The sequence below is a fragment of the Cydia pomonella genome, chromosome 9 (genome assembly GCF_033807575.1).
Source record: "Cydia pomonella isolate Wapato2018A chromosome 9, ilCydPomo1, whole genome shotgun sequence".
Taxonomy (NCBI): domain Eukaryota; kingdom Metazoa; phylum Arthropoda; class Insecta; order Lepidoptera; family Tortricidae; genus Cydia; species Cydia pomonella.
In genome coordinates, this window is record NC_084711.1 from 10,488,810 (window position 1) to 10,516,467 (window position 27,658).

The 27,658-nt window shown below is 38.2% G+C and overlaps 2 protein-coding genes across 4 annotated transcripts in view; both read right to left on the minus strand.

The window, feature by feature from the left end:
• Window positions 1-13,852, minus strand: part of LOC133521326 (RNA binding protein fox-1 homolog 3) — a 164,450-nt gene extending 150,598 nt beyond the window's left edge. Inside the window, exon 1 of the mRNA XM_061856235.1 lies at window positions 13,524-13,852. The gene's annotated coding sequence lies outside the window, so the exon portion shown is untranslated. The remainder of the gene's footprint in view (window positions 1-13,523) is intronic.
• Window positions 13,853-20,083: 6,231 nt separating this feature from the next.
• The window catches only part of LOC133521324 (integrin beta-PS), a 36,869-nt gene continuing 29,294 nt past the window's right edge, over window positions 20,084-27,658 (minus strand). For 2 of the 3 annotated variants that reach the window (XM_061856225.1, XM_061856226.1), the window contains exons 11-12: window positions 25,985-26,559; window positions 25,553-25,692 (exon numbers count right to left, since the gene is read on the minus strand). In XM_061856225.1, coding sequence (XP_061712209.1) covers window positions 25,689-25,692; window positions 25,985-26,559 — 579 coding nt within the window. In that variant the 3' untranslated portion in view covers window positions 25,553-25,688. Of the gene's footprint in view, window positions 22,060-22,766; window positions 22,920-23,068; window positions 23,206-23,979; window positions 24,131-24,977; window positions 25,085-25,517; window positions 25,693-25,984; window positions 26,560-27,658 lie in introns of those variants that run through there. The other variant, XM_061856227.1, reaches the window with a different exon arrangement.

Genomic DNA, 27,658 nt, shown 5'->3' on the forward strand with positions numbered 1-27,658 from the left:
ACATTTGTATAAGTGACATTTGATGAAGCGGAACTGCTGATGATGAACGGAATGGAACTCTTCAACGCCGCATAGTTCACGTTTGGCAATTTGTTCTCTTTGCATGTTTGTGAAGCAGTTAGGTTTTCAAGGTACAGTTTTGTTAAGCTTGAGAATGATGGACACCATGAGGAATTGAGGGTATTTCTCAACTCTTTTAAGCAAACTTATAGCCAATTTTAATATTATTTCATGCATGGTGTGAAATAATTTATTCTAAATATAAGCGAATACCCTATTGCGGGTATTTTACCAGTCCTTTTAATTTCATTGTATGAAATACAAAATCAAAAATTATCTTTCTTTCACCGGTCTCCCTCATTGAAGTCGGTTTTATTTTCTTAAAAATTATAACAAACTGCAATGCATAAAGACAACAATAAATAACTTAGCATTGTTGTTTATGTCAGGCCGGGCCGGCTCAATTAGCAAACTGTCAATGCTGGCATTATACGAGTAAACAATGAATCTAGGAGGTCTACAGTTTAGTAGGGGGTGGCTAGTCACTATTGTAAACGCTATGTGTAGAATTTATCAAATGCTACTTGTTCAGTATGACCATCTCAATATTTTTTTTACATTCGGGATCCAAAATCACCCATTACAGTATGTAGTAAAGCAAGCAAATACAGAGTAAGCGTATCAATTTATAGTGCTTGATACTGCTTGATATATCTAAGAGGCTCTACGTGCATCGGCATTGCACACTACATTTACTACTTATTCAATTCACTCACGAGTTGTTCCTATGGCATATGCATGATGCTTCCTCCTTCCTCAATTCCGATATATGGTATTTATATTTGTAAGTACAAGGAATCACTTTCAATAACAAAACATAGAGTTATTAAACATTAAAAAAACATGTATTTTTAATGGACCTATTAAATTGTATTCTTGACTGACACTTCCACTTCATTATTTATTTTTTGCTTAAATATTTTTAAATCGCACACATTACTGTTTGACATTATGACACTGTCAAAAATCCTTTGTTGAAAAGAGGAACAGTACGAAAGAGGGATAAACTTAAATGTGTTTACTGAGAAAAAAGGAAAAACATATAGAGTTAGACCAAGGTAAGTTGGCAACGATTTTGATAGCCCAGCCCATAGAAATAGGATAGTATAGAACGACTGTCAAACTTCAAAAGTGTGACCAAAAATGAAATGCAAGTGTGTGCGTAAATTGTCTATGTGCGAACAAAAATAGTGATGTCATGTTACAACATATTAATAATCTATCGACGTTTAACTGCTTTATTGACTACTTTTTCAAATGTGTTTGTTTTTATAAAAAATGTAATAGGTATGAGTATTATTACTACTATTAGACCTTATTAGCGCCTATAGTACCTTTAATTTTCTTTTACAGCAGACGCATAGTAAATAACAATACTGATAGTGATAACCGAGGCTACAGTTACAGTCAGCATCAAAATGGTCAGATATATATTGTTACTTATTTTACAGTACATATGGAGCTACTTTACCGCACTAGTGTGATAATTAGCACATTACGTAACTATATCGAAAATTTAAAGGGCCATATGTATTGTAAAACGTTGTACAATACATTTGCAAATTAATTCGAAACTCGTGTCGAATTAAAATCGTATCGCCACTCATTGCAATTTTTTATTTTTCTCACCTTGTTTGGTGTTCTGGGACGTTAAGTAACTAAAAATACTCGCTACTTGATTAAATTACTAACGTAGTTAGTCCGAACAAGCATTAAGGAACGCGGCGCTATCGGTAAAGCAGGTGACTCGCGTTGATAAAGCAGGTTTCTGTCGTATGCGGGTGTGAGTGGTGTAACATGTGTAATGTCGTTAATACAAACACATGCTTAGTGTTAACAGTAGGCGCAAAGAGTTGACTTACCAAAGAAAATACGAATTTCGCGCCATTTTCTACTGACAAGTTGGGTTGGGTGTGTATACACTGTGCACAAGTATACGCTGTCTTGTGTTTCCTTGTATTGGCAGCAAAGTCGTGGAAAAGTGGTTAAAATGTAAGTACTGTGTTGGAAAGTGAAGTTTAAATTGTATGTGTCAAAACAGGTATTATAACAATCGTTATGATTTTAAATCGGTTATAAAGGTTAATATCTTAATAATGTCTTGTGAACAACTAATTCCATACCTACTAATATACCGACGAGTTATCGATACAGTCATATGAACATTTTGTCAAGCCCTAGCGTAAAGTAACAGTTTAGGTTTTTACACAAAATATTCTAAATTATTGACTAATATGATGAAATATTAACACACAATTGAAGAAAAACTTATAATGAACTGTATAAATTGCCTTTTTACACTTTTTATGCTGTTAATTTGATAAAATAGCGTTACGAAAATTTCGCTACGATTATCATAATTACCAGTAAAATGAGTATTTTCCTGGGTTTTTTGGCCCTGAAACAACACAAGACACCATCGTCACTAAATTACTTAATATATATTTTTCTTTTTGATTCTCTTATATTTTTCTAGCTTTTCGGTGAAGGAAAACATCGTGAGGAAACCTGCATACATCTGCGAAGAAATTCAAAGGTGTATTTTTTAAATTAATTTTTTTAATTAAAAGTGAAGTCCCCAATCCGCATTGGGCTAGCGTGGGGACTATAGCCCGAGCCCTCTCGCGCATGAGAGGAGGCCTGTGCCCAGCAGTGGGACGTATATAGGCTGAATTATTATTATAATTTTTATATTTTTCACGTTAAAAAATACGGCAATATGATCTTGGCCGCCACGGCCGCCTTCGAACTCAAAAATGGTTATGTTTTCTCATATGTAGTCTGTCTCTTTCGCACTTATGGCTTGTTCATATACGTGATGGCTTCCCTTTCGCACACTTCATCTGTCTGTCAAGCGAAGCGACTGACATGTCTCTGGCCCAGCCGGGGCAAGTGTTAAGGAAGCGTCAAAAATTCATAGAAGTTTGACGTTTAAAATAACACCTACACTGTTTGGGCTGTCAAAATCGCTGCCAACTTATCTTGGTATGACTTTATTCACCCAATGTTTTTTTTATTGTTCCATTACAATGTAAATCGACTACATAGTATTATGACTGAAATACCTAATGGTCAGAGTTGTAAATAAAATGGAGTATAAACGAATGGATAATGTAAAAATATAGAAAAATAATAAAGCTTTCCAAATGGCTGTCGTTAAGATTTATGCTATTTATATAGCGTCCTAAACTAAAATATAATATTATTATCTAACAAGGAAAAGCGACAACTCGTTAAAATAAATACGCTACGCGAGCTCTGGTATCAGATCTAAAAATCGCAGTTGGACAAGAAACCTGTTCGTGAAAACCTCTATTAGCTTATCTCCGACGTCTGAGACGCTATCCAGGTTTCTCCGTATCAACCTAATTGCACTGCACTCGCCATTACCTGTATAACACAACGTGCCAAATACGATATACAATTCAAGTGTGGAAAGTAGGAAATTAGCAATGAGTGGCGATAAATTATACACGAGTTGCGATTTTTTTGCGTTTTACAGTACATATGGCCCTTTACACTTTCGACATAGGCACGGAAAGTGCTCATTCCCGCACTAGTGCGGGAAAGTAGCACCCATGTACTGTAAATATTATTAATCAATATAGTCTATAAATACGTACCTATCTGCATGTATTTTTTTTCGACATCATAAAGGTCATACCAAGAAAACTCGAGAAAAGTTCATAGCTTTCGTAAGTACTTGATGACTAACTAGGTACCGTAAGTACATGTTAAGTACAGTAAAGTGCAAATATGCCTGTATTCTGTTGGTTTAAGATTAAAAGCTACATTAAATGCTGTAAATATCTATCTCGTCAGCCGGTATAACGTGAAAGCTGATAAATGCATAAAGTTGGTGCTTGAACTTCTTGGCCAAACTCAAACCACGGCCATATTACGTACGTGGGTCGATACACATTTTATAGAAAACTCGTTTGCGTCTTTCCTGTAGAGATATTGTCCTATTTCTGAAAGGTGTTCGGACTCGTTCGCGTCTTTCCTGTAGACATCGCATATTTATCTAAAGAAAATTTTTACGCGGCACCTCTACAGACGGGATAGATTTTTTCAGTAATAAGAAAAACGGGATATGTACCAGACTCGTTAACTTTTATTGTATTGTCCTCAGAAGTGACCTTTTCTAAAATGTGTTTGACCCACGTGCAGTTTTTTAAGCTGACGGTCCTTGCTACGCCCACCCTAATTATAATTACAAATGTCCACTAGTACAGAGCCTACTTTGTAAAGTGCCTGCAGCCATGTAACATCGACTGCCACGGATTATAGTAGGTACACTACTGCTATGAAACTGGCTGGCAATCAAGCATACATTCCAGCAGAGGGTTTAAGCAAATATTTGATTAATTGCGTGGCCGATTGACAAGCAGTTGACAAAGATAATTTTATAGGTATCTCTGTAACTACAGACAAACATATAGGTAAGGTCCATCGTCACATCGCCATCATGATTAACGTTTTAAAAATCATTTGTAAAAGATACGCTTTATTTACTACCGTGATTTGTAAGACAAAGATACACAAAGAGTTTGCTTTGATTATTTGATTTCTAGAAGGTACACAAGTAGTATTATACTACTTATGTTGATCTTAAAAAAAAGTATTGCGAGTTGCATATTTGTTACTGTTACAGTTCAGTACCCCTAGTGTAAATATTTTCGACAGCGAAACGTGACGTACGCGTTTGCGTTAAGTGTCATTTTGTATGAGATTTTTGACTTTCCAAAACGTCCCGCTTGGCGCACTGTTCAAAAACGACACGTTTCGCTATCGACTAAATTTACACTAGGGGTACTGAGCGGTGTTGCTTAACACAGATATTTCTATTATATTCTAGTATACTTAAAAAGGGACACCAACTTGTATTATGTAAAAAAAATCATTTTCGTTTAATATTTAAAAAGTGGCGGTGACATAATCGGACAGACAGACGGACATGACGAATCTATAAGGGTTCCGTTTTTTGCCATTTGGCTACGGAACCCTAAAAACTTGAAAAAAACGATTTTTCGCTGTGAATACCTAGTTTTCCAAATCTTCAATAGGGTTGTTTCCATCTACAAATCTTAGGGCAGAATTGTATCCCAATAAATTCTTTTGGATTATAAGAACATGTTAAACTACTTTTAGGGGACCTGTAATGACCATATTTTTGTGAATATTTAATTTAAAATATCTTTTGGCACACGTCACGTGACCAAACTCGAAACGTCTTTGAAGATTCTGATGACGTCACAACTCTCGAATTGCCACTGTTGACAGTTAGGCGATAAACAACAAATGACAAATGTCAGTTGACAGTTCGTATCTTCTACGTGTGTATGTAGTTATATGTCAAACCGTAAACTGTGACGTCACACAATTTTTACAAGCGTTTTGGGCGCGAAAGCATCTGTCAAAATATATTTTGTTAATTTAACATATTTAAAACCGTTTTTTGTATAAAAGTTAAATTTTAGGGCAACTTTTAGTTAATATAGAATCGTAATACAAGCGTTTCAAAAAATTGGAAACAACCCTATTGATTTTATCCTTCCTAGAAAAACCTTTTTGAAGTGAAACTTCTTATGCGACTTCCAACAAGGTTGTGTTATAGTATTTTATGCAACAGTTGTATAAGAAGGGTCAAAAAAGGCGAGTGGCGTGAGTTACAATGTGAGCCGGAGCCGAAGGCGTAGGCGAACATTGTAAAGGAATACGCCACGAGCATTTTTTGACCTACTTATACAACGTTGCATACAATATTTTTCCTACGAGTCAACAAAAATAAATCTTAATTTAGGTAAACAAATTACAGCAAAAGTATATAGCCAAGACGCGCGAGCATACCTTGTTCCGCGCCCGGCCCGCCCCGGGCCGCGGCCGGCCGGTCAGCGACACCTTCTCGTAACTCATGAGGCCCTGGTACTTGCTACTTGCTAAATTAATTTTTTGGACAGTTTTTTCTCAATTTTGGCCACCGTAGCCTACGGAGACTAACAAGCAACGCTAAGCGGTCTTCGTAGTCTATGGGTGTTGCTATATTACGGGTGTCACATGTGTGTTTCTGACTTATGAAGTAATTATTTTTACTATGCAACCAAATGAATATTTTGTAAGTTAGCAGCAATGCACTTAGTTTATAACTGTATTCGTTTTGGTTTTGTTAGGTTGGTAGCCATTAATCGCAGTAACGTTATAGATTATAAAAGCGCAAGAGCTTTTATGAGGAATAGACAATATAGACTTTTCTTGAAATCTTTTATGTATGTTCTTATATTCGTGTTAATGAATGCATAAATGACAGATAACAGTAGAGGAGTAGGAAAAACTTTTAACGCTATCATGGAGGGGGTATGAAAGCATTGTTGCGTTAAACGTTCAACGCTCCTGGGGAGGGGGAATAGAAAGAGAGAGAGCGAGAGTGGCACCTGAACGCATGCGCGTAGTATACCTGTTACAGGCCAGCGCGAGCGTTAGCAACGAGTAGCGTCCAATATTCCAACGCAAGAGGGAGAGAGAAAGAACGATACACAAATGTAGAAAGTAGGAGAGAGAAACAGAGTGAGTCAGTAGATCCCAAGCACATGCGCGTGGTATTCTTGCTATGCAGCGAAGTAAACAGTGTGAGCGTCGTGAAATTAGCTGAAATACTCGTACGTACTTGTTGTTCTACTCGTATTTTAATTTATAATATTCATTACTACTACTACTACTCAAAAATATTTTTTCCACGGTAAAAAAATGGCTTAGTGACCATCATTTAGAAATTAATTTGAATAAAACTAAAATTATACAATTTAAACCGGTACAAAAAAAACCAATACAATTAAATTTGGAAAGTAATTCATATAAGATAGAGGAAGTTACAGAATTTAACTTATTAGGCATAACAATAGACTCTGGAATAAATTGGAAAGGACATATCCAAAATATTAAAACAAAAATGTCTAAATTTATATATGCGCTTAATGTACTAAGAACTAATACTAATTTTAAATGTGCGTTATCAGCTTACTACGCATATGCGTACGCATGGCTCCGCTACGCCGTGGTGCTGTGGGGGGACAGCACCGAGGCCGACCAGCTGTTTGTGATGCAAAAGAAATGTGTTCGTATCTTAGCTAATGGCCTAATGTGCGTATCCCAAACAGTTGCCGCCCATACTTTATTCAATATAGGTTATTAACCTTGCCTTGTATTTATATATTACAGGCTGCACTTTTTGTTCGGGAACATTCATATTTATTCACATTAAAACAAGACAAGGAAAACACGAGAACGCAGTCTAGAAATAAACTACTATTACCAAAGACTAACCTAGAGATGTGTAAAAATAGTCCCCAATATAAATGTATTTTAATAACAAATAAAATTCCCAATAATATTAAGCTAGAAACTCGAAACACAGTGTTTAAAAATAAATTAGAAATATTATTAATTGATAAATGTTATTATTCGGTTAAGGATTTTCTTAATGACGATAGTTTATAACATGCTTTTTTTTGTAATATTATTAATTGTCATGATTAATGAGAAGACTTGTTTTGTTTAGTTTTAAGTTAATGTTGTGTGCCCTTACAGGGTGTCATGGTCTGACTTGTATTTTATGGTATAACATCTTGATTTATTATGTACATGACTTTACAACAAATAAATAATAATAATAATAATACTAGATGACCCGGTGAACTTCGTATCACTTACCTCTTAATAAAAACAATATGTATTTTAGAGCATTATTTTCATCTCCGCATTATGAAGTTTCACTTCTTCCGCGCGGAGGGACTCCACGCACATTTTTTTTTATACTACGTCGGTGGCAAACAATCATAAGGCCGCCTGATAGTAAGCAGTCTCCGTAACCTATGGACGCAACACCAGAGGTGTTACATGCCCGTTGCCGACCCTAACACTCCGCACCCTAGTTGAGCTCTGGCAAGGCTGAGCTTTTATTTTTATTGTTTTATTAATTGTATTTTGACTGCGGTTATCTGTAAGGTGGAGGTACTTTCCCCGTAGAAAACCTAAACCTACAACCTATATAAAAAGTAGAAAAACCTTGTACAACCTGATAAGTTAAATTTGGTATAGATCTCTCCCATGCTACTTAGGTACCTACAACAGCAGAGATAGATTGTTAATTTAGTACTACAACACGTGAAACTCGACCTTAATTAGGTATATCTATGTAATTACAGACGCTCGCATATCCTTACAGCAAGCTACCATCACATTATGCATCAAGGTAGTTAAGGAGTCACCAAATGGCGGACCGCGATTAGGATCCGGTCCGCCGACCTATACATTTTTTTTGCTTATTTAATAAACCCTCCGAGAAAAGAACCGGGTCATCTTATTTTAAGAACCGAACCTCTCAAGAAACTAATTGGTGACCCCTGGACTACAGTAGGTGCCTACATATCTCCGTGAAATGTTATCTAACTCACAAAACATATCGTGTCGACTGAATACAAGAGTTCTATTTCTATTATACTAAGTAGGTAGGTAGCTAGTTATTGCTCCAATGTCACGGAATACAACAGGGCGGATGCGGATGGAAAATCGTGTTGGCTTGTTGAAATAATAAAATCAATGGTAGTGAAAAAGGCTAATTATAATGCGTGTAATTTCAACTTGCGTAATCCCAAGGTGAGCAAAAAAAGTTGCTCTTTTCAGTTTTTCGCTTGTAGCTCGAAAACGGTACGGTACGTCCGACAGAAAATTTGCTCTGATCATGGTGAAAATTGATCAGAGGAACCGAATGGTACTATACATTTGTAGTCAAAAGTTGTAAAAAATTGCCGCCATATTGTTTTTGGTTGGATCATGTTAAAATACGAAAAAGCCTTTTCATCTATGTTTGGTCCACCAAACCTTGCTGGTAGTGCCATTATAACCAGTTATGCCACGAATGTCGTATTCTTCACATTCGCGAATGCGAATCCGAATATACAGGTTGCGAATGTCCGAATGCGAATACGAATGTTAGGGAATATGCAGGTGTTAATATCATTCCTAATTAGAATAATTTTTAAGAAAAAAAAACCGACTTCATTGAGGGAGACCGGTGAAAGAACGATTATTGTTGATTTGAGATTTCATACAATGAAAATAAAAAGACAGCGTCCTGCGCCTAATTATGTAGAAAAGGAGGTAACATGTTTTTTTTTTGCCACTGCCCCACCTTGACACATTTCAGATTTGCCCTATGGTTGACTGAGATGATATTCGACTGTATTTAAGATAAATTAGGTATTTCAAACCATGCATGAAATAAAGCACCAGATAATTATTAAAAAAACTAATAGGATAGAAATATAAAAATGTGCCTTGAAAACCTAACTGCTTGGCAAAGAGAACAAATTGCCAAACGTGAACTATGCATCATTGAAGAGTTCCGTTCTGTTCATCATCAGCAATTCCACTTCATCAAATGTCACTTCTACAAATGTAATACTAGATTTGATAATGAAAATACTAATCACTATATATATGCCTTTAACATTTGAGGAGTTCCCTCGAGTCCTCATGGACCCCATCGTCAGAACTCGAACCTGACAAAAATTTGTCTTGAAAATCTAATACACACACACACACACACACACACACACACACACACAAAGCAAAAAGCACACACACACACACACACACACAAAAAAACACACAAAAAGGAGAAATCGCCAAACGTGTACTATGCGTTGTTGAAGAGTTCCATTCTGATCATCATCAGCAGTTCCACTTCATCAAATGTCACTTTTTTAAATGTAAACGCTTGATTTGTCAAAAAAAATACAAAAATCACGATATGTATGCCTTTCACATTTGAAGAGTTCCCTTGATTCCTCATGGATCCCATCATCAGAACTCAGTTTTGACAAAAACGGGACCAATCTGTATATATGTACATTCAAACAAAAAAATAATTTTCAAAATCGGTTCAGAAATGACGAAGTTATGGAGTAACAAACATAAAAAAAAAAAAACAAAAAAAAAAACATACAACCGAATTGATAACCTCCTCTTTTGAAATCTTGAAGTCGGTTAAAAAAAATGTGTTAGCACATAAAAGATATGTTACCTTAGAACAGGATGTTATAAAGTGTTGAAAAATGTTGTCTACTGGTCAAAATGCATTACTTGAAAACAGTCTGCGCGCACTACACTGTTCATACGCGAGTCGACGAGACAAGGGCACGACCTGCGCACATTCGCATTCCCAAAACATTCGCTTCATTTAATGCGGATGCGAATGTCCATACAAATAAATAAATATTATAGGACATTGCAACAGATTGACAGTCCCACAGTAAGCTCAATAAGGCTTGATGTGTTGTGGGTGCTCAGACAACGATATACCTATATAACCAATATAATATGTAAATACTTAAATACATATAGAAAACACCCATGACACAGGAACAAATATTTGCGCTTATCACACAAATAAATGCCGTTACCGGGATTCGAACCCAAGACCATCGGCTTCATAGGCAGGGTCACTTACTTACACATAAGCCAGACCGGTCGTCAAAAAATATAATGAGTATGTTGAAAATGATGCGAATATTCGTAGGTATATACGAATGCGAATATTCGTGACATCTCTAATTATAACTGACGGTTCCTTCTACATCGAGTGGCTTGGCAATCCAAGGAAAAAAGTTTTTCCCAAGGCTCCCAAAATTTATGCACACCTCCTGGGATTGCACAAACTCGGATTGGACGCATTTAGGACAAAATGAAGATATTAAAATTATTTCCAGCTTGCTGGGAATGGGAACTAATTCTTCCAAACGTTTTTTTTTATCTAATTTGATTAGCCTAAAAGTGGCATGACAAATAGTTAACAGCTATAAATAAATTTAATACCTAGTAAGTATTTAGGTACTACACAGAATAACAAAAACTAAATTTATATGTAAGTTTATATACGCTGATTGGAATTGTGTGCGAAATCGCAATTGCAAATGCGAAGTGCGCGAACCCTGGGTGCCTTGCCAACGTGTCAATCGTTTACGCTCCGTAGCGTATCGTAGGCATCTCTCTCTACCACTCTTTCATATTAGTACGACAGAGACAGTTGCATTTCGTTTGCTACGGCGCGTAAACGATTGGCACGTTAGACTTAGCTTGATAATTTAGACCTAAAATAACTAGGTGCCGACAGCACATGTAAAGTGTGCGTACATTTATGTAGCAGTAAATACAAGGTAGAATGAGCCGCGCCTGTTTAAGCTGGGAGCTCAGCTCTAGTATAACTCGGTCAGGGAATTCTAATCAGCCAGTATAAATAATTTCGGGTAACAGGCAATACTGAAGATCATTGACACTGGTATCTAAAGACGATGCGCCCGGCAAGCATCGTGACGTCCTGCGCGTTGATAGACACGCATCAGCGAGCACGCTACGCTGCGATTTCAGTTCCTTCTAATCGCTCTGAGCACAGAGAAGTCGAAAGCTCATATGAACCAGAATAAGCCCTTTCAGATACGCATACCCAGTAGTATTCCACGGACCTCGAAGTCACTGATCCTTCAAGGACTCAATTTGTCTCGTAAGCGACTGGAATTACCCCAGCACAATCTGCATAGATGCATCTGTTTCACAACTACTGTCCAGTCTGGTGAACTGAATATAACACGAGTATTGCCGATGTTAGGAGTATTTATTGACACCCGGTCATTGGAATGATCTAACTTGTGAAGGGTCTTAACATGTTCTGTTTTTGTCTATTGTTTATTTTGGTATACGTATATACCTACATCCTACGACGTCCTTCCATTTTACGCAAAATGAGCTGGCCGCGTAGCCAACGTGCAAATCGTTAACGCTCCGTAGCGTATCGTAATCATCTCTCTCTATCACTCTTCCACATTAGTACGACAGTAATAGAGAAAGATGACTACGATACGCTACGGGGAGCGTTAACGAATTGCACGTTGGCTACGCGGCCTGGCATTGTTCTAGAATTCGACCACTCTAGGAGGTATTGTGTTAATATTAATACCCACATCTACATAGTATTTTATACATGTATCGTAAATCAACATTACAAAATGTTACACCTCCTCAAGTGCTCAGTAGGTATTTATTAATTACACTTTGTAAAGTGGGCAGCAGTAACATAATGCATACAGCTTTTCGCAACTCTTACCGACTTCTGCACTAATGGCGTACCAGTATAAAGTCTGACCTAGTTACCTATCTTTCTTACGAGTCTCGGTGTCAAGTTAAACTAGTGACTTGTTTACAGTCGAGCAAAATGTTCAGTGAAGCCAGCACCGCCGACAGCGTCGTGCCAGCGCCGCCCGCTGATAGACACGCATCAACGCTCTGCGAGCACCCCGGCACGCGATCAACTATGTTTCAATCTACATACTATCTATTTAATCTGATGGACTAGAGATAATTAATGGACGATAGGGCGGCCGCAATCAGTACCGTTTATAACTAAGCAACTGAAACTTACTTAATGGCAACAAAACTGGAAAAATAAAAATACTGTCAATCTCAAAATATTTAATACCTGTGTACTTAGGTATACACTGAAAGAAATGTTTGCATAACTGTAACAAGCATTTTGGTTACTGTTTACACAAAAATTGGGACTTGCGAACTATGTGTTATATGTTACAAAACCGTGTTTGGCTATCAGTGTTCAGTGGCTGGGTATACACTACAAAATAAGTTTTGTAAATTTATGCAAAGTTTATTTTCTTATAACCGTAGTTTAGTTATTTAGTAAAGTTACAAAACCAGTTCGGCTATTATTTTTTTCAGTGTAGGTATATTGATATATTCCTGAAAACCTGAACATAAGTACCTACATAGTAACCCAAGCGTAAACAAGCAAGTTGGTACTCGTAAATACAGGGAATTTGTGGTTTCCGATCAACGTTGACGGATTTGTGGTAATGGCCACCACAAAGCCTACTTTGAATATCCTGCCAGATACCAGGCAATTTGCGTAAACAAAATCTACCTACTTGCAAAATGAGGGCCCGTAAATATGCATCAATAACACTTCAGTTTCAGGCACTTTCAAAGTTCAAAAAGTCGTTGCACGCTCGTGAGAGGGCTTCAGCGGATCACAGAACTCGTAATGTCGTAATGAAGCCCAGATATCCAGGACTTTGGAATTGGATTTCCGACTTTTCAACTTCCAAACAAATGACCATATGTGGGACGTGTTCTCTGGTTATGAAGCAAAAAGATATAAATATTGGAAAGAGATAAAGCATTGCCAGTTTATCTAAGGAATTTGAGTACCCGGTAAAACGAAATGTCTACGTTTAACTTACACGTACCAAAATGCAGTCAACAGATTCAGATCCGGTTACAGTAGGTATCTAAATAACTGTATTTTAACAATTACATCTCAATAACAAATAAAATTATAAACGACTTCTTATCAAAGCACATTGTTTGTTTAAAATGTTGATGATTAAAAAAGTTCTTACCTTTATTGTAACTGTTAGTAACAGCCAAACTTTTAGGCGAGTAGATTAGGTTTTCCCGCGTTCGCTGGCGTGAGGATAAGCGGGCAGCGCGGATGCGAAGCGAGAGGTATCACGCGGCACCGCGGTGGCACTACCGCGCTTCCGAGTCCGGCCCGCCGCTCGCCGCCCGCCCAACGACCACTGAAACACCCTACTCAAATTCGCTCTTTGTAATCCACAATGTTCGAGTACAACTTCTGTCCCGTTCGCGCTGAATTCCGTAATGTGCAGTAAGGTTATTAACAATCTCGTTTATCGACTTGCATTTCGATTTAGGTTGATGTCGAAAGCCCCGAGCTTTGATTCTTTGTTGTGATTAATCGGCAAGCCACCTGCGGATCCGGTGTAGCGTTTAGGAATATATGTTATGTTATGATGTTTCCGCAAATAATATAAATATAAGATAATTCGATACTTGAAAGCATTAATTACATCGAGAACTCGCCTAAATGTAAATTAAAACGAAATAAGGTGTCCCGTTTCTTTAAGAGTCCTCTTATTTTAAAAAGACCAGCTAGATTGCTCTGAAACTTAGTACTTAAAATAGGATATCTATATGCCAGTAATTAGTTTATGTAGCTTCAAATACCATAGTTATAAAATAAAGCAAATCTAAGTTTTTCATGAGAATTATGTTTTTGCTCTATTTCGTTTGTTTTATAAGCTGGAGCTATATAAACTAATTGCAGGTATGTGCAAACTTTCATCACAATCCAACACGTAGTTTCTTTCTAGAAATAGTTTCTTGCTGTATATTTTTTTTATTGAGGTGTTCAAATTCGGCCGAGCATGCTGCGGACTCTTAATTGACGTTTAGTCAATAATTCAATTACAAATAAAGTCAGCGTCAAAGACATAATTGATTGAATTAATTAAGTGATCGTATTTCAGTTCAGCGGGTTTAAGAAATTAGGGATTAATTTTATTGAGATGTACAGTAGGTAAATGAATATAATAATTCTGTGGCCCTAGTGAAAAAGGGTACAAGTCTCTGGCAGCGCAGGTGTAAAGGGGTGTAAGTTCCACGTAACACTTATGCCCTTATACACCTAAACTGCCAGAGACTTGTACCCTTTTTCACTAGGGCCACAGAATTTAAGTATTTGTATAGACACCTTATAGTAAGATCAGTAAAGTCACAGCGAAAAAATAGTAAAATAAAATTTAGGAGAAGGTAACTCCTATATTACCTACTAATTAGGTAGTACAGACAGATGTAGTGAATAGTCCTTTCCTATCGTATTTTCTCGGGATCGTTCGTATTTGTCATGCTACTTCAGTCAACCTCAGTACATTTTGTACTGAAACTGACATAACACGTTCGTACGTAAAAAAACGATGGGAAATGATTATTCACTACCTACATGTACTGATACATCACGGGCAGGAGTATAGTCCTTCTGTCGTTTGCTCCGGAAACTAGCAGTGTTATATGTTAACAATAATGCAGTAATTGAATTTCCTTAGATAAGTGATGTTTGGTGTATTTGTGCCATTACTTTTGCTTCAGAGCCAGTGTCCCAGTCCCCTTCACTTCGTACGTACCCTTAGGAATCATCTTTTGTTTCTGCAATTTCCCCATTTATAGAAAAAAATGCAGTTAGGTTTTAACAGACAAAAACATCACGATCATAACTCTACTTTATTCGTTGCCTATAATGGCTCAGGACCGCTTCGTCCACAATCCTATTTCGTCACCTTTTTTAATCGTCCACAATGCCATGTCGTCAGCATACAATTCATAAGTCGACACCTTCCTAACTCGTCTACATTCCTATTTTGACCAGTGCTAAATAGTCAAAATTATTGTACCACCCATTGTCCTGACTGCCTTCTATAGATAAGACTTCTGCACTTTTCATTTACCTTTGTATTACTTTCTCTTTTCCAACTGAAAACTTTTGTTGGCCTGTCATTTTGACCTCCACCAATGCCACCACGTGGACCATATAAGAATGTGGGCGAGTTAGCACTGTGGACCACATAGGAATATGGACATGATAGGAACAATACATCACTTAGTAACCGTAGCAAATGCAACATTCGGTGTATTGTTTAACCGGTTAATTGCGGTACAGTCAGCGGCAGAAAGCATCAGAAATAAGTACAGTGTATTTAATCGGAGTGGGGCTTATAAAGTTCAAAAAAGTTCGTAATAGATATCAAATTTAGATATCTCAAATAAGTAGGATAGTTAAATTGAGGGACGCGATGGCTGAGATACGCGTCATGAACGGGTGCTGTTTGTGGAGACCGGTCTGTTTAAGCTTACACTGGCTGGCTATATAAGGTATATTTGAAGCTTCATTTTTAGGGTTCCGTAGCCAAATGGCAAAAAAACGGAACCCTTATAGATTCGTCATGTCCGTCTGTCTGTCCGATTATGTCACAGACACTTTTTTTCCGAAACTATAAGAACTATACTGTTTAAACTTGGTAATTAGATGTATTCTATGAACCACATTAAAATTTTTACACAAAAATAGAAAAAAAAAACAATAAATTTGGGGGTCCCCCATACTTATAACTGAAACTCCAAAAAATTTTTTCTTTAAACCCATACGTGTGGGGTATCTATGGATAGGTCTTCAAAAATCATATTGAGGTTTCTAATATCATTTTTTTCTAAACTGAATAGTTTGCGCGAGAGACACTTCCAAAGTGGTAAAATGTGTGCCCCCCCCCCCCCTGTATCTTCTAAAATAACAGAATTATAAAACTAAAAAAAATATATGATATACATTACCATGCAAACTTCCACCGAAAATTGGTTTGAACGAGATCTAGTAAGTAGTTTTTTTTTAATACGTTATAAATGGTACGAAACCCTTCATGGGCGAGTCCGACTCGTTTGACTTGAGACACCTCATTGGGTTCCTTCTTCTTTGTTTGTTGTGTTTTTGTTTTAATTATATGGGACTTCAATGTCTTCAACTCAGTGAGACCCGACCTATATTATATCTCTAAGGATATAATGTGATAAATTAGTAATTATAATACCTTCTCTACACCAGCTCGTAAACGCTTTCTTTATTATTCAAAAAGTTTGAAAAATGCATTTTATCCACAAGTGTGGCAAAGTAAGTTATTGCAAATTTCTTTGAGCTGTTTCCTCGTGTATAAATATTTAGTAGATAGCGTTTATTCGTCGGTTTTGATAATTTTTTACAATTAGTATTTCCGACGTGTTGGTGTGGTGAATTTTTTTATGTTTCACTCGGTAGCAAAGGTTTTTAACCCCCGTGCCTTGAAACCTTCGCAACGTTCAAGATTCCACTTTTCGAAACAGTCGCTACGCTCAATTTTGGAATATCTCGCTTGGAGCTTTGGAACAACAACTTTGCCCCCTTGTCAAACAAATATTTAACTACATATTATTGAATTGTTATTTTCAATTGTATCTAAAATGCATCTACGGGTAATAAATGTGTAAAAGTGTCTTTATGCCAGTTTGTAGCCTATTTGCCAAATAAAAATAAAATATTTATTCTCAGACAATTAATTCAGTCCATATTTGTTAGTATCAATTTACAACCTATGTTACGTTACAGTACAATAAATAACATAAATTAAATTAGGTAACTTACATACTTTAGTTTAGATTGCTGATTATTGTGGCCGATCTATCGAACTGCATGTTTGTAAACATGCAATTCGATAAATCGTCCCAAAATAACAGAATCAAACCGCCCGGCTATCATTTTCAGGATCCCGTTGGTGCTCTTGCGTATACGGTGTACAGTCAGCGTCAAATACTTCGTAGCAGTCAAAGTGGCCAAATATATGGTGTACCGAACTATTTGGCTACTTTGACTGCTACGAATTATTTGACGCTGACTGTACCACTGTCGTATGCATTCTTTTAAATAAAGTTTTTTTTTAGATACCTACCAGGTGTTTAAGGTTCAAGGTGTTTATGTGGGGAGACACTATAGCGTTCGGTCATTGTCGGCTCCGTTCGGCTTAGCATTGCTCCGAGTAATTATTAGGGTTAGAAAGCCTTTTACCTGCCTGCCTACTCATTTAAATAATATCTATAACGGAATTACTTAGATGGATAATTCGGCAAGTAGAAAATTTTAAAAGTTCAAAAGCCTTGCTACTAAGATGGGACTTAAAAAGTTCGAAAGCATAAGAGATCAGAAGAGGTTAATTAAAATTAAGCCTATCGTGGCCAAACAAATATTTTACTCATTTTATTTCAAACGATGTCAAAACGAATACCTAGGTATTTCAGGGGTTCCGTAGCAAAATTGTAAAACTCAACACTATAATCACTATAATCTTAACCGAATTTAGGACCCAAAGGAATTGATTGTTGCGATTAAAATATCTAACTTTTCCAAAAGTCTAAAAAAATCCCACACCTGAATTATTTCGACTCGGTGGAATACCACACAACGCGATTGGTTGATGAGTTCGCATCACGCGCGCGATTAGTTGCAACTAGTTGCGTTAGACTGCATGATTTTCTCAAATTCGTGCGTGACACCCAAAAAGTCACCGGTGAACTGGCACCATTCTTACGAGTAGATGATTCTTAGTTCCCCGAAGGCACGGGCCGTCTTTACGAAGTAATATATAAGTCAATGCCACACCTACTGTAGTCCCTCTCTCGGGAACACCTCAATAGACTATTCATTCATCCAGTATTTTTGTCTGGCATTAATTAGGCTTCGGCTCCTACCCATTCATTCAGTTCATTCAGTAAATCCGCTTCATTTTAAGTATATGGCTTATGGAACCCTAAACTTAAATAAAATATTAAATAATCCGCATCTATTCAGGAAACTGATTTATTTTTTATTCAGGTACTTTTCTCTATTTCGGGCGACTGCGAGTGCCACGTCAATTCAAAAAGCCTTAATTAAATCCTGAATGGCATCCGCTGTTTTGCTTTTGAGAGACTTGTGTTCAACATAACACTCGTAAGTATAAGGACTAAATAAAATTGAGGCCACATTAGGGCCCATAATCGGCGTAATCCGTAATTGCTGAGGTCGCCGCCATCGAAATCGATGAGGAGGACTATTTTAGTTTTTAATCAACTTTAAGATACAAGGTACTTCTCTGAAACTTGACTGTGTAACAAACTGCTGTGCAAGGTTGTTTATACCACGAATTCTAAGATTGGAATTTGAGCAAGCAACAATATTGAACTTTATGCTAGGCAGAGTGATGGCAGGTGGACTAAAATGTTAACGTAATGGTGGCCGCTTTCGGATGAAAGAAGCCCCTGGCGTCCGTTGGCTCGTTGGGTGGACGACATTCGGAAAATTGCGGGTCACTTCTGGATGCGATTAGCTCAGGACCGGGACAAGTGGCGTACTGGAAGAGAGGCCTATGCTCAGCAGTGGGCGATAAAGGGCTGATATGATGATGATGATGACCAGAGGGAAACAAACAATTAACGTTTTAAAATACATACTCACCTATCAGAATCAGCTGGCAGAAGTCTATTCTACGACGTTGCGTGGAAATACAATTCAGCCTAGACTAGAGAATAACATTTTTTACAGTACATATGGTGCTACTTTACCGCACTAGTGCGAAAATTAGCATATTACGTTACTGTGTCGAATTTGATCTAAATTTGATCCCTGACTTATACCCGAGCGTGTTGTGTACGGCTTGGAAAGATATGGGCCATACTTAACAAATTGTTTCCTGTCCTTAAGGTAACAAGAAAACAAGCGCAATAGGCGGGGCTGAATCCCATTTTTTCCAGTTTAAGAAGCAGTACATCGATGTCCACCCTGTCGAATGCCTTCTGAAAATCGAGATAGACGACGTCAACCTGACAGTGATCGTCCATCTTACTAGAGAGAAGGTCCACCAGTTCTACCAGATTGATGGCCACAGATCTCTTGGGTAGTAAAGCATGATGTTGGCTTACGATGTATGGCGAGCACTGTGGTAGAAGGTAATCATGGAGAACCATCTCAAACATCTTGGCAAGGGCAGACAGTATGGCAATGGGCTGATAGTTTTCCACTTCCAACTTGGAACCCTTCTTAGGATAGGGGTGATACGGGATATTTTCCAGGTATCAGGATACTCGCCACTGTTCAGTATCAAGTTGAAAATGTATGTGATCACATCAATCAGGAGATCAATACAACCTTTAATTATGAATGCTGGAATTGCATCCGGACCTGCAGACGTACCTGGCTTCAGTCGCTTAACAGCACGCCTGATAGTCAGCAGTGATTGTTCGAATATCCACAAGTTGTCGCGATGTCCTGCTCGCATACAGAAGGCGTGCCGATCCGCATCTAGTGTGAAGTATGGCATCTTATCTATCTTTATCCCTTAATCCGGGTACCTGGAGGTCGAATCATTTAAGTTTGGTATGGTAATATGTTGGATGCTGGCCGGCGTTACGGTGGTGGGAAAATGGTGCTAGCATGGCTACAACAGCTTGCACGCTCTATTTCGTAAAGATATGAGTCGTGGCAAGGAGTGCGGAGATGCTGTGTCCAAATGTATCGCAATCTTGTAATAAAATGAAAGAGCATAAATTAGCGTTAATATTTATTAGCTATAGTTTAATATAGACAAAATTGTATTTAAACATACTGTTCCCTCTAAACAGATCGAGGTTACTTGTTACTATTTTATGAATTAATTGGTTTTAACTTTGACTGCCGGTCAATATGACTATGACTGTGTTCTAAATGCATAATAAAAATATATATAAAGGCACGCTCAATAAAACTTATTTTAACTTAATTTCGAAAATAAAATGTAAATTACACTTATAACTATAATTAATTTCAATAAATAATATATATTCTGTACCGTTTCATTCAAAGAAGTAAACAACCACATTTTTTATTACAATTGCAAAAAACGTAAGTAAAACATCACATCATTGGCAATGAATTTGTCAGCTGTTTAGTTAAAAAATAAATATCAACAACAGACCGGCCTTTGAATGTTCCAGTAACGAATCTCAATAGATTGTATCGAAACCGTATTGCTTCGTACAAATACCTATGCTCTTGATTTTCTGCAATTGTAATGAATTCGCTTCTCATCATTTACCCCCGTGTATAAAACTGTTAATATTCTATTTTTAGCATTAGTAATGGCACAATTTGTTACTTCTCACGTTAAAAGGCACATGATGACAATATTATCTTGGCAGTGAACATATCTTCAATATGCACAGATTTTATGGAAGTTATTCGTGACACAAAACGTTACACACAAAACATCTTCTTGTCATCATTACAGTTTTGTAATACGTTAAACTTACATCTGAGAAACTACAAACCTCTGTTATAATTTACATTATCATCGACTGCAAACAATCGAGGACTGACTTTAGGGTACGTTTATGATAATTAACAAATTCATATAAAAAGTACACAACATTACAAGTAGCTTCTTTACGGAATCGGGAATCAAACACCGGTATTTCAATGAATATCGCATTATTCAAAATAACTCCAATATTACATCGTTTCCAAGGACGCGTCGCACTATTCAGTCGTCGCGACAAGGAGAAAACCTATCATTTCGAATAACTACAATCCTAAGGCCCAACCATACAAAAGAAATATACAAAATACGCCACTAAAATTTGAACCTATTGTGTAGGAAACGGAGTTGATTTTGCGTTGTTTGATTGAAAGAAACTATGTAAAAGCGACTCTGTTCCAATTGAATAGGATTTAAATTTCATCGAACTGAAACCTTGGGCCTTAGGAGGCTATAGTGTTTCGATCAGACGCTCGATTCGTTTCCCCTATTTATCACACAATACGTAAGTACAATACACAAACACTCGCACAATAAGTACAAAAAGCGTACTACAAACAATGTAGAGAAATATTGATAAAAACAGACCCTTTGAAAATTCATATTATTGCAATAAAAAATGTACAAGATTCATAAACGTATAAAATAATTCATTACTTATTATATTTAATGATCTATTTGAGATTTAATGAAATAATTAGCACATTACGGCGATCATAATTCGAAAGTAGTCAATTATAAATGATTTTTCTATAAATTACCGACAAAGGCACAATTTAAGGCATCATACTAACTTTTCAATCGAAAGTCTACTGACTACATAATTTCAAGTCATAAAAGGTTCTACAATAGTAAATACTAACTACTGACCAGTACAAACGAAGACACACTGGAGTGACCATTAAAAACCTTATCACGCTGTAATAAGGTTTACGAATAGTAAGAGGGCCTACAAAAAAAAATCGTTATTTACCTCTCTATCACTCAAATATATAGAACTAGAGCGATAGAGTGACAAATAACGATATTTCGATTTTAATTGGTTACGGTAGATCCTCGGTTATCTGCGTCGTAGAGGGTACATGCGCGACCGCGGGCGCTTGTTGAGACGACTACTTTCGTGACATTGAAACCTTTGATACACTTATTACGCGTTGTCAGATCCTTATTTGCCGGCGTATGTGGGGTTCTTGAAGGTGGACGTCGCCTGCTTGTAGATGGGGTTTTCGCCCTGGGAACAAATATTAATCGGTTGTTTATAAGCAACTAGCGACCCTAAAAAATACAAATACACCTATACCTTCTTTAAGAATCACTCTATTGATAGATGAAAAACGCATGAAAATCCGTTCAGTAGTTTTTGAGTTAATCGCGAACATACAGACAGGCAGACGCGGCGAGAGTTTTTGTTTTATTAAATTATATTATTAGTGACTTTATTATTAAATAAACAAATAATCCCTCCTTTTGGGCTTCGCCACAGTTGGGTAAAAATATTGTTTTTCTTTTTTTTAACAATAATAATTAACCTTTCGTGTGCTACTGTGAAATTCCTCAAATCAATACCCTAGAAGTTTCTAATTTTGTAGGAGTTCCCACCTTCCCCCTAGAGAACAAAATATCTAACTATATGTATACCCCTCCCTCCCCCCCTGGCCATCATCCATATGAACTCCCCCCCCCCCCTGGCAACTGGCAAAAAAAGACGACATGTCTAACTATATAATAAAATAAAAAATAAACCGTTTTTAAAAATGGATCTAACCGGTTTACACTCTTAAACAACGAAATGTATGAACTCGCAATAATCACTAATTGTGTTGCTAATATGTCTAAACAGGCCCTATTGTGAAGGCCAGTTACTACTCTTACCCCGTAGCTACACTTACCCGTATTGACCTTATGAAAAATGGATGTAATGAGTAAGTATACGCATACCGTGTCCCACTTGGCCATCATGCGCTCCTTCTCGAAGCGCGCGAACTCGCGGCGGTCGTGGATGGTGGTGACCATCTTCCACAGCATCAGCAGCGCCAGCCCCACCAGCACGATGGCCGCGATCACGCCCAGCACGATGCCCAGGATGAATACCTGCACATAATGTTCAACCTTTTAAAACTTATCAAAACACATCTAATACGGTAATCAAAAGTTCAAATCTAACTCCATAATTAATAATTATTGATACTTTATTTTATTTAATCCTGGAAAGGGACATAAATATATGCTAGATATCTGACCTTCTTGGGGCACTCCCGTTCCTCCTGCGCCCTGATGTACAGGTCCTGTTTCTCGTCGTACGAGTACACGAACACGTACAGGCAGTCGTCTTCTTCGTCTTGGAAGCTGCACAAGTGCTCATTTCTGGACTCGTTCGCTGAGATATAAAAAGTTGTGTCGTTTACTACATAATATCTGGGAGACCAAGCTTTGCTCGGAAAACATATAAAAACTTTCCCAGGGATAAGATCTAGCCAGATCGATTTTTAACCCCGAAAACCTCCATATAGCAAATATCATAAAAATCGTCAGAGTCATTTCCGAAATCCCCGAATTATTACCATGATTGCTTGGTTATAGCTATAAGATTTATCTGTCCACGGGAAACTGAGGGGCTACCGCCAAGGTCGAAAAATTGAAAATCATTAGTTGACTCTGTATCCCTCTTGCATATTTGAACGTTAGACAGGCAGATAAAGGCTATTTCTATTTTTATTTTCGCAGTAAGTTAAGTGATACTTGACGTAAAAGGGATTAGCGCCGGGGTCTTGTTTAATTGCCAAAACAAATTCCGTATGTATAGAATAAACTTCATATGTATGGTGTATATGCACTCCACCTACGCTTTGCACCTTCAATCTCTTGTCAAGGGAGCGTGGTGGTATCCTACAAAAATAGGTGCCAATTTCACTTTTTAGTGCAAATCATTGGGTTGTTTACCCTTCAATGATTATTTCGAGCGTTCCGCCAAATTTTATGAAAGCTACTCATTTTCTTTGGCACTGTAATATTTTCAAAATAAGTAAGCTTGGTAGTATTTTCAAAAGTACTAAAAGAACAACTATCCACGCAAATTTTTTGTAGAATGTTCCATTTCAAAGATTAGATTACAGAAAGGTGAGATATTAGAGCAGGTGTTCTTATCCGTTACCTTCCAGTTTCCCCTTCTCGGGGATGGGCGTGACGCCGTCGGCGTCCTTGCAGGACTCGAAGCACACCTGCTTGTCGCTCCACTCCGCGCCGCGGTGGTGCACCTTGCACAGCACGCACTCCTTGAACTTCTCGCAGCGCCCGGTGCATGTCTGGAACATAGGAAACATGTTGGATTCATATATCGGCCAGATATATTCATTTAGATGCATCAAAATAATATCTTAATGATGTCAGTCGTCCGTGCGTCCCACTCGCGCCAATATATATAAATTCGAAATGCCATAGTCACGCGTGCATTACGCTATCATTTTGATGTCTTGTCTAACGAAGTTAAAAGCCTCGAAGAAAATACTTTTAAAAGATCCCTAAAACACAAGGTTCTAACTTATATTATAAAACAGATTGTATGCCCGAAAAAACTGTTGATACCTATCAAATATATGCAATATTTATTTATTTAACCTTTATTGCACAATACAAAAAGTACAAATGGCGGCAATGGCAAATGGCTATACAGCTTATACAATACATTTCTGACAATACAATTATGACAACATTTCTGATTTCTGTCACAAAGTGAATTTGAATTGCAGCCCCGTAGCGTTCAGTCCCCCTCTCTCGAATGTCAAACTTAGTTTACAGCGAGCTGCAAAAGTCGTTACCCACTTTATGAATGGAATTCTTTCAGAAAGTGATAAGACGATCGGTGTGGCCTAGTGGGTAGTGACCCTGTCTATGAAGCCAATGGTCCTTGGTTCGAATCCCCGTAAGGGCATTTATTTGTGTGATGAGCACAGATATTTGTTCCTAAGTCATGGTTGTTTTCTAAGTATTCAAGTATTTGTATATTTATATATCGTATTCACATCACAAGCCTTCTCGGCTTACCAGGGGACTTAGTCAATTTGTATAAGAATGTCCCTATAATATTTATTATTTTTTTATAAAGTGGGTGATTAAAAGTATATGAGTACTGGGTCTCATTGAAATACTCACTGGGCATTTATCGCAGTATCTGCCCGAGTAGTGCTGTGCGCTGTTGACGTTGCACACACACTGACCGCACACACACTGCCCATTGCCACTGCATATTTCACCGTCACCTGTAATCCCAAAAAATGGTTACAATTCTTGGTCAAATATTTCGTTTCGCGTGTACCTATACGAAATATCTATATAAAATAATTAACATTTATGGTTGCTGTGATTAGGGCAAAATATTCTCGAATACACAGCGGCTGACTGCACTAGTACCTTATACCACAGAATAAATAACAGTACGTACGGAAGGTTCACTCTCTAATAAAACGCGTCAATTACGACAGATATGGCCGCAAGGTGGCGCAAGCGCGAGCAAGCGTCCGCTCCGTAGCGGTGCGCGGCAGCTACTACATCGTGTTTGAAGTAAGGATGCTAAGCAAGCAAATCTCTATCTCACGCACAATTATAATGCTGTCCCGCTCGCACAGTGGCATCATCGGTGGCAACAGACAGGTCGTTGTATGAAATAGTTCGTGGCTAGCGTATTTAGTTAACCTGGAGGGATGCACGGCTTGGTGTCGAGCAGGCAGTCGCAGGCGGCGCCGGTGTACTCGGGCTTGCACTGGCACTTGCCGCACACGCACTCCCCGTGCTCCGGCCCGGAGCAGAGCAGACCCTTGTTGCGGTCGCAAGAGAAGTTCTCGCACTCGCAGAACGGCCCGGATATCACCTGAAAACAATGATTAGTTGAGTTATTCTGAATTCGTGATGCTTTTTTTAATTAATTTTCTAGGTAGGTAGTAACTATGTAGAATATGACACCATTAAGGCTTACATATAATGTTAATGTTTTAGTGCTTAACACTGTCCTGTAAGTTGCCACCTTCAATATTAATTCCTAACAAGAGAGGTGACAGACAGGAACAACTATTAAAACTAGGCGGTATTTGATGTGGTAAAAGGGCAGTTATAAGATCCCATGCTGCTAATTCCACTCGCAGTGCTTGCTGGGTGTGACGTACCTCGGTGGGGTCGGACATCTTGTTGCACTCGCAGACGCCGCAGATGCAGTTGCCGCGGCCGGAGCAGACGGCGCCGGAGCTGGCGTTGGTGGGGCGGCAGTTGCGGTCCTGGTCGGTGGAGCCGCCGCCCTGCGCCGAGCACTCGCAGTGCTTGCTGGGTGTGACGTACCTCGGTGGGGTCGGACATCTTGTTGCACTCGCAGACGCCGCAGATGCAGTTGCCGCGGCCGGAGCAGACGGCGCCGGAGCTGGCGTTGGTGGGGCGGCAGTTGCGGTCCTGGTCGGTGGAGCCGCCGCCCTGCGCCGAGCACTCGCAGTGCTTGCTGGGTGTGACGTACCTCGGTGGGGTCGGACATCTTGTTGCACTCGCAGACGCCGCAGATGCAGTTGCCGCGGCCGGAGCAGACGGCGCCGGAGCTGGCGTTGGTGGGGCGGCAGTTGCGGTCCTGGTCGGTGGAGCCGCCGCCCTGCGCCGAGCACTCGCAGTGCTTGCCGAAGCGGCCGGGCTGGCACAGGCACACGCCGCACGCCGAGATGCCGTGCCCGCTGCACACGTCGGCGCTGTCGTCGTACGCCTGCGACATCATTCACTCCAAGTCAACCCGGCTGACATCAAGACTATAATAGCGACTCGAATTTATCGCGAGATACGACTAAATATGCTCGTGGTGGTCGTTTCGAACTTGCATTTATACTGGCATTACCATTATTTTTCTAATTAAGAATATCGGACCCTAAAATTAAGAACTTAGTGTTGTATCTTCCATATCGTGTCTTATAAAAGCAATATAACAGAATAGATCCATGGTCATTATAATTGTAACTAAGGTAAGTGAGGCATATAAGGCCCACCTTAATTTAAAATGAAATATTTTTAAAAATAATCAGGATATTATGTAAAACTCACGCAATATAAGTTTCTCGTTTAATTAAGTTTCTTCATATGCCAAAATAGTTATAAAAATATTACGGCAATCTTGGAAAATGGACGTTTTATAAAAGTACTATTTTGGGCGTTATGAAACATTAGCAGAATATTAAAGCCCGCAAAAAATATTCATTTTGACAGTAATAACAGATTTTATTTGTTTTTAACTTTAGAGTTATACAAATAACAAAATTTGATATCTTCACAACAGGAGAATATTTTTAATTTGTGGAAATAATTCGCTTTGGGCCTTACTATCATAAATGTATAAGAAATTATCTAGATTACTCGAAAATAGGTAGGAAAAACTGAAATTTAATTTTCATTCGTTACAGCTCTTTTAACAAATATAAAAAAGGTAATTATTTTTCATTCTAACGTAAATTTTCTGGGCTTTATTGTACTCATATGTTTTATAGAATCAAAAGTCTAATAACATTGAGACACTACAATTATACTTTCTTAAATCAGGACTCAGGGCCAGATTTAGGGGAGGGCGACCGGGGCTGTAGCCCCGGGGCCTCCACAAAAGAGGGGCCCCCACAATAGACTTCGGAAAATTTACCATTTTATTTGGAAAATAATTTGGGGCCAGGGGGCCTCCACTCCTTTATTGCCCGAGGCCTCCAAACCTCTAAATCCAGCATTGAGTCAGGTACACTCATAACTAATCAAATCTGCCTTGTTAAGAGCTCGAAAAAACTCAAAATTATTTTTAATTTATTATTTCATCTCATACGTTCAAT